General features: G+C 36.0%; 4 protein-coding genes across 8 annotated transcripts; 3 read left to right on the top strand and 1 right to left on the bottom strand.

The window, feature by feature from the left end:
• The first annotated feature begins 16 nt into the window (after positions 1 to 16).
• On the top strand, positions 17 to 3,984 carry LOC105687188 (annexin B9-like). 3 transcript variants are annotated; one of them, XM_012402629.3, is made up of 7 exons: positions 17 to 155; positions 1,544 to 1,585; positions 1,663 to 2,044; positions 2,130 to 2,209; positions 2,304 to 2,550; positions 2,659 to 2,840; positions 3,719 to 3,984. In XM_012402629.3, the coding sequence occupies exons 2-7, from the start codon at positions 1,559 to 1,561 to the stop codon at positions 3,767 to 3,769; spliced, it is 969 nt and encodes a 322-aa protein (XP_012258052.1). In that variant the 5' UTR covers positions 17 to 155; positions 1,544 to 1,558; the 3' UTR covers positions 3,770 to 3,984. The 3 variants fall into 3 exon arrangements, with proteins under 3 accessions (XP_012258052.1, XP_012258051.1, XP_012258050.1); XM_012402628.3 differs by lacking the exon at positions 3,719 to 3,984 and adding an exon at positions 3,474 to 3,636; XM_012402627.3 differs by lacking the exon at positions 3,719 to 3,984 and adding an exon at positions 3,119 to 3,266.
• LOC105687189 lies at positions 3,861 to 5,369 on the bottom strand. Its single transcript, XM_012402630.3, has 4 exons — positions 5,119 to 5,369; positions 4,817 to 4,900; positions 4,602 to 4,694; positions 3,861 to 4,258 (listed from the first exon to the last, which is right to left on the bottom strand). The coding sequence occupies exons 1-4, from the start codon at positions 5,213 to 5,215 to the stop codon at positions 3,993 to 3,995; spliced, it is 540 nt and encodes a 179-aa protein (XP_012258053.2). The 5' UTR covers positions 5,216 to 5,369; the 3' UTR covers positions 3,861 to 3,992.
• LOC105687179 (BRCA1-associated RING domain protein 1-like) lies at positions 4,879 to 9,292 on the top strand. Of its 3 annotated transcripts, none has more exons than XM_048651158.1 (11): positions 4,879 to 4,928; positions 5,718 to 5,875; positions 6,189 to 6,296; positions 6,568 to 6,759; positions 7,014 to 7,164; positions 7,239 to 7,319; positions 7,497 to 7,693; positions 7,796 to 8,020; positions 8,107 to 8,216; positions 8,369 to 8,496; positions 8,615 to 9,292. In XM_048651158.1, exons 3-11 carry the CDS (start codon positions 6,199 to 6,201, stop codon positions 8,984 to 8,986), a joined length of 1,554 nt encoding a protein of 517 aa, XP_048507115.1. In that variant the 5' UTR covers positions 4,879 to 4,928; positions 5,718 to 5,875; positions 6,189 to 6,198; the 3' UTR covers positions 8,987 to 9,292. The 3 variants fall into 3 exon arrangements, with proteins under 3 accessions (XP_048507115.1, XP_048507119.1, XP_048507120.1); XM_048651162.1 differs by lacking the exon at positions 4,879 to 4,928 and adding an exon at positions 5,430 to 5,600; XM_048651163.1 differs by lacking the exon at positions 4,879 to 4,928 and having other exon boundaries at positions 5,430 to 5,875; positions 8,615 to 8,735; positions 8,805 to 9,292.
• Positions 9,293 to 9,428: 136 nt separating this feature from the next.
• On the top strand, positions 9,429 to 14,869 carry LOC105687177 (cilium assembly protein DZIP1L). The gene is made up of 9 exons (XM_012402600.3): positions 9,429 to 9,858; positions 9,923 to 10,287; positions 10,366 to 10,740; positions 10,870 to 11,004; positions 11,105 to 12,454; positions 12,533 to 12,707; positions 12,822 to 13,557; positions 13,664 to 13,781; positions 13,854 to 14,869. The coding sequence occupies exons 1-9, from the start codon at positions 9,738 to 9,740 to the stop codon at positions 14,115 to 14,117; spliced, it is 3,639 nt and encodes a 1,212-aa protein (XP_012258023.2). The 5' UTR covers positions 9,429 to 9,737; the 3' UTR covers positions 14,118 to 14,869.
• Positions 14,870 to 14,894: the final 25 nt, after the last annotated feature.

The following is a 14,894-nucleotide window of genomic DNA, read 5'->3' as shown; positions in this document are numbered from 1 at the left end:
CACACGTAATAAACTCGTTCTCCGCAGTACGTACTGTAGACCCGGTTCCGAAAGCCACTCCCAACCATTCGTGTCTGTCATTCGACCGGCTTACGTCCACAAGTTCAGTACGAAGAGGATCTGTAACAGTGTAAAATATTTTTGACAATATCTCTGTAAGTTTATTTACTACATGTAAAATATTTATGATGCGAAATTAAATAAATTTTGAGGTGCGTTTAGAATCGAGATTTTTTGATTGTAACTATTTTATTCGTAAATACCTACGTAATAATAGATCGAACGGTTGGTACCGCAGAAACAATATAGTCTTCAATATAGACGTATTCACTTCGGAACTTCGAACAGCATCTAGCTGATTGTTTCTAATTGGCGTAGTGGACACCTAAGGCGAGATACTTTCACTTCTTTTAATTTGACAAAGTCAAATGGAAAGATCGCCGCTGAAAATAAGGGAAAAGGGGCTTGATCAGATTACTGAAATAATTTTAGAAATGATGATACGTTCGGCAAATATAATAAACCAATTGGTATGAGCGCCATTTACTTGACTTTTGATCCTTGAAGTTGTGAATTTAGAATGTTTCGACGATATTCATAGTGTATGTGACGTTACGGTACCGAGCAAACCGTTATCCATGAATCCAAACTTAAAAAACTCGGTACTTCGACTGATTCAAATACCAGACGCCTGACGAGTCAATCGTTGGTTTCAACCGGCCTTTCGATTATTGCACTGATATCAATAGAAAAGAGGAGAGCCACATTATAACGATAATTCAATTAAGTTAATTGAATGGTCTTCAGCGTGTGCTAGAAAAAGAGTTTATAGACCTGCGGTATCGACCGCAATCGATAGTTTGTACCATTGATAATAGTTATGGTAAAATATATGAATGTAATTTTCAGTTCAAATTTTCTGTTACGTGGTATAATCGGCTGCTACAAATAGCTTTTTAATGAATACTCGTAAAATATGATGCTGTAGTTATAACATACTTACAAATGAGAATAACAAATTAAGAACTTATGATTATCAGGCTTTACGACCTTCCCTTGGACTCGCATAGCTATAAATTTACGATCGAAGGAGAAGATTGGTAAAATCAGTTCAGTAACTATGCGGACTCGACTTGCTAACGAAAAAAACCCCACCAAAACACATCTCACCGCCAATAAATTCACGCGATGACACCGAAGAATAATCTTTCAATCAAACTTATCGGACTGAAAATTGTTGTCATTCATTTCATTGGTCCAAATAATGATATTCAAATTTTCGACTCATAGCGCCCTCTCGAAATTGAAAATTGAGTAATAATTATACCAGATCGATTACCTTAATTTGAAATACAAAGGCGCGCACTCTACTCGCAATCTTTGTTAAATATTTAGTTAACTCGTTTGTACAAATTGCTTGAATAAATAACAAACCACAAAACTCCTAAGTAACTTTTTTAGAAACGCTTGATGGGTACGCCACTCATGTGATTCCAGACAATGAGATTACATATTAAATGAATGATCACATTTCTGTTTGTAGATAAAACTTGAAGCAATGGCACCACAGTACTACCACACGCAGGTAAATATATTATTTATATGTGAAAGCTAAATTTTATGCAATTTTAAGTAATAAATATTATATTTATCATATTGCAGTGCACTCCAACCGTGTACCCTGCTGATCCATTCGACGCTGAAGCAGATGCAGGCATCTTGAGAGCTGCAATGAAAGGATTCGGAACCGACGAACGAGCCATTATTGATGTGCTTGGTCGTCGTGGTGTGGTGCAGCGTTTAGAAATTGCTGATAAATTCAAGACATTGTATGGGAAGGATTTGGTCTCAGAATTGAAATCTGAACTTGGAGGAAACTTTGAAAAAGCAATCGTGTCTCTGATGACTCCACTACCCGAACTGTATGCACGTGAATTGCATGATGCAATCTCTGGAATTGGTACTGACGAAGGAGCCATCATCGAGGTCCTCGCATCCCTCAGCAATTATGGTGTGAAGACCATTGCTGCAGTTTACAAGGATTGTGAGTTATATTATTTGCATTTTTTACAATATTGTCACATATTTCATTCCCTATCCTGCAACAATATTATTTAATTTTTTGACAGTGTACGGCAACGAACTCGAAGATGATCTGAAGGGTGATACCTCTGGCCACTTCAAGAGGCTTCTTGTGTCTCTTAGCTGTGTGAGTAGCGATAGAGTTTTCCCAATTACTTATTTTTTTTGTCAACGTGTCTGAACCCACAAATAATAATTTGGGTTTATCAAAATGTTTTTAGGCCAACAGGGATGAGTCAGCGGATGTTGATCACAGTGCCGCTGTTGCTGATGCAGAAAGACTCCTAGAGGCAGGTGAAGGTCAGTGGGGGACCGATGAAAGCGTGTTCAACGCTATTCTGATAAGCAGGAGTTATCCTCAACTCCGTAAGATTTTTCAAGAGTATGAACGGCTTTCTGGTAGCGACTTGGAACAGACCATCAAGAGGGAATTCTCCGGCTCCATTGAAGATGGTTACCTCTCTGTCGGTAATTAGATTTATTCACCATTTTCCGTAGGACCAATGGCATCAGGGTAACGATTGACATAGTTCTCCATTTCTCATTAATTTATGAAAAATTTATTCTATATTCCAGTAAAGTGCGCTCGTGACAAGACCGGATACTTTGCTGAAAGACTACACAAATCAATGGCTGGACTGGGAACGGATGACACAACTCTGATCCGCATAGTCGTAACACGTTCTGAAATAGACCTAGGTGACATCAAAGAAGCCTATGAACAAATTTATGGTCAATCATTGGCAGGAGATATCGATGTGAGTTGATATGATGCTTTGATTGCTTGAAGTAGGAATTTCATAGTAAATAACTTCAATCACAAGAAGCTGACAAGTACAGTTGGTGTCAAATTATGGAGATCGGTTTATTGTTATACTAACTGCAACGGACCATCAAGGAAGACCACAAACGAAAAACTAGCATGGCTTTTGCAAATTTTTTAACACTCATTTCATATGCTTCCAACAATTAAATTCATCGTGCATGTGCAAAATTCATTATGTTTTAACCGCATTTTATTATCTAAAAATTTCAGGGTGACTGTTCGGGAGACTACAGGAAACTGTTGCTTACTCTGATCGACTAAGAATATCTATTTTTTGTTGCACTTGATGTTTAGAAGTATGAAGTAATAAACACGTAGTATCTCACATACCTAAATAAACATGATAAATCAATCACGATATCTTAGTGTCACTATTATTCGATGAAAAAATTATTATTAACCAAAGTAATTAAGTAGAAACCATTATAGTAGTTTATCTCCATCGTAATTGGATTTGACTCATTCAACGTGCGCATAACAAACATGGCAACAAATTCTGGTTACTTATTCATGACAGCAGTGGTGTCTCGGGTTGATTATTCATTTCTGGTTGTTCAATTTACAGAGTGACTGCAGCGATGATTTAAAAAAGCTTCTACTCGCCCTTCTCAATTAGATTGAGTGATGATTTAAGAACTTATTAAAAAAACAAAAAATCATATACATTTTATAATAATAATAAAGTCCATGTAAATTTCATAAATAACAATAAACAAATGCACCTTCAACTTTTCTTTCTTTCTACATACATCAAGCATGCTATGACCTGTATAATTGTTGTCGTTAACACATCCATCTGACTTTTTCCAGAGCGATTGTGCAGGAGAATGGAAGAGACTTCTGATTGCTATGTTAAACTAAGTAGCTGATGCGTTCGTTAAAGTTTTAGCACATTCCACAGTTGCTTTTCCGTTGATGCAAGATGTCGTGTAATCATAGGTATGCAATTATATATAATTATTAAAAATATGTATTTTTACTCTTTACGTAAAAAATATTGCATTACAGTGAGAAAATTGAATATATACCTTAAATACATTTATGTATCCTAATGATAAATATACTCGTCCAAAGATTCAAGTGGTTATACTAAAATAACTTGTACTTCGTTGTTTTGAGGCCACAAATTATGCCACAGCTTCGTTAATCTGCTTTCGGCATTTTTCGGCCCCATGTCAAAACATCCCAGATCATAGCTCGCGGTTTTTATCTTGAAAACCTCAATATCGAATTTTACGCAGCCATGGAAATGATGTTTGTTGACATCCAAGTCATAGAATCTTATGCAAATGTCTGCCTCCAGTTCTTTAATGTAATCTTGTCCAATACAGATGGGAGGAGGATTTCGTGCTAAACATCAAATTGGTAGTCCTTATATTAGCATAAAGAAGGCCCAAAACAAAGTATAGAAACAGGCCTCAATATCAAATTAGTTTAACAAAGAAAAAAAAAACTCCTAATATCACAAGTACAATCAAAAGTAATTGCATATATTAATTTGACATTATATCTATGTAGATATTAATTACTTCACTTGGATATTAGTTTTTCTTACTTATTTCGAAACGGGATTATTGAACTATATTTTTTAACATCCTGAGCATAATATGTAGGCAATTGTTGAAATGGAAACGCCATCTTTTATTGTAAATCAGATATCTCTGTACTTGAGTTTTAGCAATGAAAAATTTACCAGAAACTGTAGTGTTGAAGACAGCATAAGAATCAAAGGTGATGGTCATCATGAACCCGATATCAGCTGGAAGATAAGAAATGTTGGTGCATACTGAAAGAAGATAAAAATTCACCGTACATTAGGCAACTAAATATGCCAATTAGTATGTTCCACAGACTCATATTACAACAAAACTGGTTTATCATTAAAAAATATAAGTATGCGTCACGTACCTGTATTGTTCAGATGAACGTATTTCTCCTGAATATGCTCACAACATCCGCAGTCATAATTATCACATTCGCAGCCTCCCAGTGCTAATTTTGAGATGGAACAAAATTTACAGTAAGGCTAAAAGAATCTAAAAAAAATACTAAGCCATTGAATTTGGATATGATGAAGCTAAATTTATACTGAGTAGACGTGTATTTGCGTTGTCATTCGTGAAGATTGAGAATAAGAAATTCTCGTATAGCTTGAATCAGCGTGATCTGATACGTCTTGGCAACTGCAGTCGGGCATTCTTTTCGCTTACCTTGACCGGTAACCAGAGTCAGCCAAATAATCGTCAAACTTGCAATTATCATAAGCGTAAGAGGCCAACAACGTACGGTAAAATAAAGCAAGCACATGTTTCTACTTTGATTATCGCTAGTGAAATACGGAAAAATCAAATGAATGAAAATAATCACGCAGAGTGAAGCGTTTGAAAACACTGCATTATGCACAAACTATGACGTAGCGACTAGCAATAAACGCACATAACTCAATTCCGCCAATTACTACCACACGGTCTTAAACTAACAGTGATGTAAACAAACACCCAACATTCGTTACTCCCTCCTGTCAAAGCATGATCCATCATAACGTTGAGCGTAGATAAGAATGCTGAGTCCCTACCAAAGAAAAAACTGCGCATGGCTCGTTAATTCCGCCAATCGTATCTTGGTTTTCGCTTTCGCGCCATATTCCGTGCCTTTTCCCAATGGTTTCTCACTAGACGACGAACTGCGACAAGTGAGATTTTACGATCAGCCCCTAAATCGATTTTTGTCCGTTTTATCGGTGAATGATAGTCTCTTTGATCATCAATAGATTACTTGTGAAAAATTAAACGATTGTAACCGTTTGTAGCACCAAAAAGGCCAATGTCACGAATCTCAACGTTGAGCTTTCATTGAGTTTGGTGAAGCACATACGTATGTACATACATGTACTGACTAGTATGTATTAGTAAGGAACAGCAAAATACTTCCTATTTGGCCTTAGCGCAACAAGTGTCATGTTTAAAGGTAAGGCTGAATTTATTTGTGTAGAGTCTTTTCCGCTAATTCTGTTGGTTTGCAAAGTTCTCATCCGATCACACCAGGTTTTACCAACATCAATCCAACTTATTCAATCATAAAATATTTAATTGAAAAATCAAAATGCAGTTTTATAATTAAATGAGCCAATATCAAGTTGACATTAGCATACAATTACTGCTCTAGTTCCACAAATGTCAGTTATACTCAGTCTCCAGCATTCATTAAATACCTACCAGATTGAACCAGTTTTACAAAGTGCTGTGTTTAAAATAATCACTGTTAAATTATCCTATCACAGACAACAACCAATGGGCACAAACACAGCAATGACATCGAGTACTAATGAATGGATCCGCACAAACGTGGCGCTGAAGAATTTTATGGAGGACTTCCTCTGTTGCAAATGGTAGAGTGATCTCATATGTTCAGCATTAAATAATAACCTGATACGAGCAGAGTAGAGCAATGACATTTTCTCATTTATGATATAGTATCATAAGTATGAGAACAATCCTCATAATAGAGTCCACTTGTGTATCCACAAGTGCAAGCTGAAATTCACAGGGTTTCAAGGATGAAATTTCATAAATGGAATCTGCAAGGAGTGAAATTTATACACTTGATCCAGGTTATCCTTTTGATGCTTTAAATTTATTTCTCTAATTATCTTCTTCTAGTAAAAATACTGCACAAAATCCAATTCGTTACCAGAATTGTAGTCACATTTTCTGCTCAGCATGCGTCCGTGGGGCAAAATTGATATGTTGGAAATGTAAAACTTCGGTCAAACGTAACGAAGTCTACTCGGACATCATTGCTGCAGGAATCATCACTTATGGCGAGACTATTGCTCAAATAATCAACCAAAAGTAACCAAAAAAATGAGTAATATTTACTGTTATCAGCTGGATGAAACTGTTCTCAATTCATTTATTGACAAAATTTCCATGAATATATTTCCTAAACCAATGGTTTTTTTTTATCATGTTGAAATTCTATTAATTCCAAGTCCCATCAATCCTTTGGAACGAAGCAGTTGAAATATGGGCATGCGTATTTGTATACATTTTTTTTCATAAAATTCAAATTTTATTTTTTGATAACGCAAATGATGCCGATGTAGAGAGTCGCCATCCAAAAATGACAGACAACAAAGCAGTAATGTGTCGATCCAAGAACATGATGTATCTCTTAGAACACGGAATATTCCTAAAGGCGATATCAATAAACCTAACATGAAGGGCGAAACTCGTTTACACACTGCTTGCATTAAGGTAAGGTATCAAATTTATAAATTTTTCCACACCTCAACCACGTACTTCATTACTCATGATTTTCCATCACTTAGGCAAACACTGATATGGTTCGTACTTTATTGGAGGCTGGGGCAAACCCAAACACCAAGGATCACTCCAATTGGCTACCCCTGGTAAGCACTGTTTATCTCAGTCATCAATAATAAATTGAAAACGTTCATTGCCCAGAGCTCATTTATTGAACTTACTGTCCGCAGACATACTTCTACTGTTGAGGAATTCTCCCCAATTATAAGCCTTGACCTTAGGTAACTTTCATAATGTACTTGACATCTTTTACCATTTTCTAGCACGAATCTGTGAGTTTCCATCATTACGAAATCTGCGAATTGCTCCTCGAAGCAGGAGCCTTACCGAATACCCCAGGACATTTCAATCGAACCGCTTTACACGAAGCTGTCATGGAGGATGATTCTAAGCTAATTGAACTCCTTCTGCAACACAACTCTGATTTATCTGCCCGTGATTGTTTTGGCAAAACGCCGCTGTGAGTAATATTGTTCCACAAGTGTTTACAATATTTGCACAAAACGAATGTGATGTATCTTGAATTGATAAGCTCTGCATACCTTAAAAATTATTTTTACAGTGATTATGCAGTTTCTGATGAAGTCCGCAGGCTTTTAACTGACTATAAACCTGCAAAGAATCTTTTGGAAAAATCAATAGCGAGCTCTCTGAATATAACTTGCAACAATAAGAGTTTCACATGGAATGGAATCAATGTTTTTGGTTCAAATCTAAGTAGCGAGAATCGTTCACTTCTTATCCAAGTGGCTAATAAACATAGACTCAAGATAGTGAAAGATTTCAAGTAAGAGTTCAATCCATCTTTAGTACAGATGTTAATTCTCCTTTTCCTCTGTCCACACAGTTATGTTTATATCCTGTTTTCTTCAGACCTACGGTAATGCTTGTAGTAGTAGAAGTTAACAACCAAAATACAACACCTCTGAGCAACGACATTCTTTTGGCGATCCTCCATGGAAAATGGATAGTTTCAACTCAGTGTAAGCTGCTTTTTGGTGAAAACGACATTAAAATATTTGAGTCATGATATTTATACTGCCGATATACTTTTCAATCTAATTTTCACATATCTGTGTAAATAATCAAGGGCCTCTCCAAAAATCTATTGATACTAAACACATTGCTTTTGCAGGGCTCAGACACTCTATGGAATTGGAAGACATGAGTGTGGAGGACTTGGAACAATTTGAAGTACAGGGTACAACCGGTATGCCATTTAGTGGTATTCCTACAAGGGCCAGAACAAACTCACAGAAACAGGTGATTACTTATTACTGCCTTCTGTGCATTTTGGCACGTGTAGAATGTGCATGTAATACAGTTTTTTTAATTCATTCAAACTAGGTATAATCTGATTTTTTACTTTCAAATTTTTAAGAATCCAAAGCTTTTCAATGGCTGCTATTTCTTCTTCCAAATGAACGGCCAGTTTTTATATTCCGTTGGGAGATTGGGGTTCACAATAGCGGACCTTGCGCATTTAATCACCGAGGGTGAAGGTGAAGTTTTAAAAAGAGAACCAGATCCAGAACTCATACAATCTCACCGAGAAATTCCATTTCACGTAGGAGGCGACTTGAAACATCCCTTGCATAAGTGTTCCCATTACATCATATATGCGCCTGGTAAGGGAGAGCCTGCTATAAAATACAATATGGATCACATCAAATCTTTGCCATTAATTTGGCTCATTACTTGTATTGAACATTTCGAGTTGTTAGACCCGGCTTTTATCGGAATAACGCAGTAACGATTATCTCGACATATGGTACCGTTCTGTCCAACAGAATGAAAAACAGGATATTCATTCCAATTTATTGTTTTAAACGCTGAAATTTATCAAATTTTCCAATCTTACGTTCAGTTAGATGTGTAGACCTGCTATTTTATTTAATGAATATTGTGTATCGATTTTTGTCGTATTTATCGTGTGTTTATTGGAGGGTTTACAATTGCGGTTAGTTATAATTATTCGTGTTTATGTATTAATCGGGCAGAGACAATGTCCTTGTTTTGAAATATGTAAATAAATACCAATGATATGCGTAAATATTAATTCTCGCAAAATGTGTAGTATTATTGATAAGTAGAATAATTGCAGATCGATAACGCAAGTTTTTGCTCAAAAAGAGTTTTTTGTTGTTGGGTCCAACAACGCAACAAATTTTTAAACAGATCATCTCGAAGGTCGAACCGTGCCAACTTTCGAGGTTCGTCGACAAGTCGATAAACTGGAAGTCCTTGTTTACTATACATATGTTGTTTACAAACGTTCACTCAAATTGACAGTCTTACGTACATCGTATTTATAGTCTCCAAATCTGGAAAAGAAATGATACACGCCAGACCATGCAATTTTCTAGGCTCTCCGTGTACTGGAACAACTATGAAAATTGCAGCTTAAATGTATATTGAAAAATGATTTGGAAAACCTCCACAATAAGCCCTGATAACGAAAACCGTCGACTTCATAACCTAGAGGATTCATAATCTGCTATGCGATGGCATTTTCATTCAGAGCTGGTACGAATTGGTGTCATGATTTTCCAAAACTTGCCAGAGAATCTGGGTTTTGCTTCAATGTACATAGAACACGAGTGAGAGTCGACTGGAACCGCATTGGTAAGTGTCATTTATCGCCAATATTTTTATTCGTCCTCAGGAACTAATGATTGTGTACCCTCAGGTTCTATTGATATTGACCGAGTGATCAGAGAACGAGACTTTCTAACTGTTGATGACAATGTAAATAATGTTGTAGATTATTCACTCGAAAGTGAATATGACGTTAAAATCTTAGATCCCAATTTTGTCAAGCTATTTCGTCTAGCACAGTTATCAGTGGAATATCTGCTCTATTGCAAACAGTATCTAGATCACAGTGTAATTATTTTGAAAGATGAATTGCGATCAAAACTTGAAGAAAATACTTTGATGAAAAAAGAAATCAAAGTATTAACAGAGACGATAAAGGATCTAAAAGATAAAATGCGGGACAGAAATAAAATGATTGAATCAAAACTGTGTGATTCCAATGGTGAACTCTTTAAGGTGCTGTTTTGTTTCAATATTTGATATAATTGCATGTAAAATTCAATTACTTCATTCAAATTTTTAATTTACATGCAGTGTCCACATTGTGTGAAAACTTTCATAGCCGCACCATTTGTTAGTGCACATATTACTCGACGTCATGCTCATCTATCCGATCTATACATGTCTGCCTCATCGCCTGCCCATGAACAATATCGCGCAGAGACCGAGAAACTACACAATGAAATAAAAACTTTAAAAGAAAGGCTAAATCAAACTGAACGAATCATAAGACATGAATCGGATAGAGTAATGGAATGTGGTAAAACTGATACTAGTTCTAAACCGGATACATACGAGAAAGGTGAATATACAAACGACAAAGACCGAGAAGAGAGATTGAAGGAACAACAGAGAAAATATCAAGATGAAATAGCGAGCTTGAAAAACATGCTGTTTATTGAAATTAGGGTAAGTTATCTAGAGGTTCACACTGATCAACCTTAAGTATATTCATACAATACTAGGATCCTAATCACACACAAGTGTCAAGTAGATAAGTCTGGTATTTTTAACTGACTTTTTCATTTCTGATGGCAGAACTTGAAACAGAAAGAGTCAAGTATAAGTCCCATTCGTCAGGTCGAGAATGAGATGAATGATATCAATCTCAAGGAGTTGATAAAAAAACAAGAACAGGAAATTCACACATTAAGAGATCAATTACGAGAAAAGGTGATTTAGTATTGATTTAGATCTTTCCTGTTGAATTTTTTTTGTATATAAATTCGAAAGTCCGAAATACTGAAGCTCCATTAACTATCCCAAATTTCAGTTAACTCCAGACTTGAGAAACGTGCAAGAAAAACTGCAAATTCAAGAACAACATTGGTTAGCTGTGAACGACCGTCTCGAAAGGCAGCATAATTTGGATACCGAAAATTTATCCACCCAGTTGAAAATAAGTCAAGACGCAGCTAGGGAAATGAAAGAACTCTATGAATCAAAAGTAAGTGAATTAGAAATGCATTCGAAAAGCCAAGCAAAAATGTTGGAAGCTCAGGGCTCGCATCTTGAGCAATTGACACGTAATCTCTGGGAATCTAGAGAAATCGGTAGCACAAGTATTAATGTGTCAAGGAACGATTTACAAGATGGATCATCCAGTCATGATATGATTCGGAAAGTACAAAGCTTCAAAGAAATAAAGAGTGACGCCAAAGTAAAAATGAATAGTAAATACAGAGAAGACCTAGTCTGTGAAGAAATAGGCAGCCTATCTAGTCATGATTCACAAAAAATATTGTCGTCTCCAAAACCAAAGACAAAGTATTCCATGGGAAGTGGAGATTGTATGGCCATGCCATCATTAAATCGGAATTTAGAATCAAGTGAAGATACCGAAAGCATTAGAAATAATGACTTGCATCGTACTTCAGCCGTGAATTTTAAGAAACACCGGCGTGAGAAAAAACAAGATACTAGAAGGGATAACAGAACTTTAATAGAGAATTTGAATGCGGAAGATTTTCCATCTATCGATAGAGATAAGAAAAGTCACACAAACCCTTCAAAAAATAGTTATCGAAAAGATATTGTTGATAAAGTCAAAACAAGTACGGAAAACCAAACACAGGCAAGCTGGAAACATCGACCTAATTCAAGTGTGCGACATTTAGTGTCCTCGAAACCTGTGTTTGGCAATAAAAAGTCCAATCAAAATTCCAAAAATTCGATTCGAGACGTGAAATCCATACAAAACGTTCCGCCAGACAGAGCAAAGCCGCATGAAAGTCATTCGGAGGTAAAATTGACTTCTGAATTAAATACGCCACCACGGCCCATGGAAAAGTCTGAGAATACTGAAGCTACTGACGGTGAAACAGAGACTGAATCTGAATCTGAAGATTCAGAATCCGATTCCCGGAGTGCATCTGAAAATGACGACTCGCAATCCTTGAAAAGAAGCACCCAGCATGCTGAAAATCGAAATTTAAAGCAGAGTTTGAAAGATCTGTTAGATACGAATTCAGCAGTTCTTCAAGAATTGAACGAACACTTGAGAGAAGTGTTTGATAATAAGCTGAAGGATTTGGGTATTGATCCAGAGTGGAATGGTGTACCCTATGCAACTTTTGAACAGAAAATGGAAACAGTGGCGCATCATCAGAAGATTAACTCAAAGGTTAGCGTGAATACTTCAAACCACGAATTAGCATCTCCCATCGGCTGAGCATTTTAAATCATCTTACATTTATTTCAGAAAATAAATGGTTACAATCGTATTCGGCAAAAGATTCTCAAAGATATATCCCACGTATTCGTCAAAAGACGAGCTGAACCCCGTGACTTATTGTTGGAAAAGTTATCTCCATTAGACAGAATTATGAACAAAGTCAAACATAAAACCGCAAATGTTCTTAAACAAAAGAGTTTTGGTAAGCACAGATCATACACATTTATTTCATCATATGTCTTCAGAATAACTGTCAACCATCAGACCTACTTGTGTTTTCTCAAGTCATTAAAAAAAAAAATTTCTCATATTTCAGAACTACGAACACCCATCTTGAAGTCACAGGTAACGACACCACGTGACAGAGTTGCCAGACCAATGTCTAATTTGGAGATACTTCCAAAAAAAATGAGACAATCTGAAATCCATATTATAGCCAGTGAAAACTCTAGCAACCTACAAAACAAAGAAACTGAAATTCAAACTAAGATCAGACCGATTTCTGTAAAAAATGTAGAACACCAGAATGATATAAGCTCAGAAATATTTAGTCATAAGCAGAGTAACCGAGTGGTAGATCGTAAGGAACTCTTGAATGAACTAGACAGCAGTACTAGTGTAGATAATTTCTCACAGTCGCATGATAAGATTGAATATTTTTCAAAAAGTAACGTTATACCAAGAACTGAAAAAATTACATCACTCAGTGAAGGTATAAAGTTAACGTCTACCCCGATTAAGTCGGTGGATTACTCAATGGAGCATTCGTACTCGTCTATTGAGGAGGAATCTGATAAAGACTGGACCAATCGAGAAAAAGCCTCTAGTTTACCAGCGTCTCCTAAGAATAATAAAAGTGTTCTAAAATCAGCAACAGGTTCAGTGGGAAGCTTAGTAAAAAAGAAAGTTCTCTTTGATCTAGAACAAAGTTTAGACAACAGTGGGAAAAGTTTAAGCCAATTTCCCATGCAAGAGCAACCTCCCAAACAACTATTCCCAGAATACGATATTGACAATAAAGCAGCTAATGAAGATGAATGGAATATTTCCAAGTAAATATCAACCTTTTAGCATCACTGTTACTGAATTTTTAGTCAACTGATAAACTATGTCCTTGCTGTAATGATTTCATTTATGAACAATCATACATTTTTTTAGTATGTCTGATGATGATTTGAATCCACAAAAGGAGAAAACACCGAGCCTGGATAATATTAAATTGAAAACATCGCAGAGTAACGGGATTGCAAGAATTTCACAAAAAATACAAGATCAGGTGAGCATATTGCTTGAGTCATTGTGCTTCTACTTACGTTGTGTTGTTTACATCTGCTTATATTACTTCCAGTTGAGTATTGCACGGCAAAAGCCTGTGGGTGCTGTAGAAGCAATGTTTCTGGCCAAACCGAAATTGAAGGAAATTAATAAAGATAACGCGCAATACAGGAGTTCAACAAGTATTGCCAGTTCCATACTCGAAAGTCCAAAGAAACCATTAACTCATGAACAGTATGTGGAAAGGAATAAACTTCCGCAACCGGCACCTAGAACACTTAGAAACGATGAGTCTGATATAGAATCCGATATCGAAGAGTTGCTGCAGATGGGTTGAAACACGCGTCTCAAAAAGTATTCGGTTAATATAAATAGGATAGTTTAATTCATTATTTGGAAGTTGTACGTTAACTTATCGGCTTCAGAACTATATGTATAAGCAAATCCAGAATTTTTGTCTGGTATTGTCGTGACTGTTTCGTACTTTGCGTTCATCTGAAAATGACATAGTCTATTCACTAAACGTTGCCACTCCTACAATTAATAGCCAATCGTAGTCATGCTCTATTTATTTTTACATCTAGTTTTTTAAACAGTTCGTTTATTCACAAGTAATCAATTGAGTAATCTTGCCTCGTGATTACCCATTTTGAGTACCTTATCTGAAAATAACTGAAAGTACAGTTAACATTTTTTGTCTCTAGTCCTTTTAATATTTAGAAATAATTAATATCATGAATATTGCTTATTGATCATTTGAATAAGATTGCTGCCCAATTTTAAACTATAAATAAAATACCGCGGTTCCAACGATGTCGCTGCATATGGTTGACATGTGTTTCAACATGGCTACCAAGAGTCGAATGCAACTTTTTGGCACTGTTATTTATTTACCCGATGAATGGTTCTATAATTAATTATTATTAATCATCGGAAATATGACACTCTAACAAACATTGTGTTTTTCAAAGACCTGATATGTTACATCTCGTGATTTTATGTTCAATATTGGGCTGTACACAGCGTCTGTGATGTACAATGACATAATGTGACAGCCCTTCCAATGAATAAACATATAATTTATTCATGTGCATTTCGTATTGATGTTTTTTTT

This window comes from Athalia rosae, chromosome 1 (genome assembly GCF_917208135.1).
Source record: "Athalia rosae chromosome 1, iyAthRosa1.1, whole genome shotgun sequence".
Lineage (NCBI taxonomy): Eukaryota > Metazoa > Arthropoda > Insecta > Hymenoptera > Athaliidae > Athalia > Athalia rosae.
The sequence above is the reverse complement of the archived record's forward strand: the minus strand, read 5'-3'. Positions and strand labels throughout refer to the sequence as shown.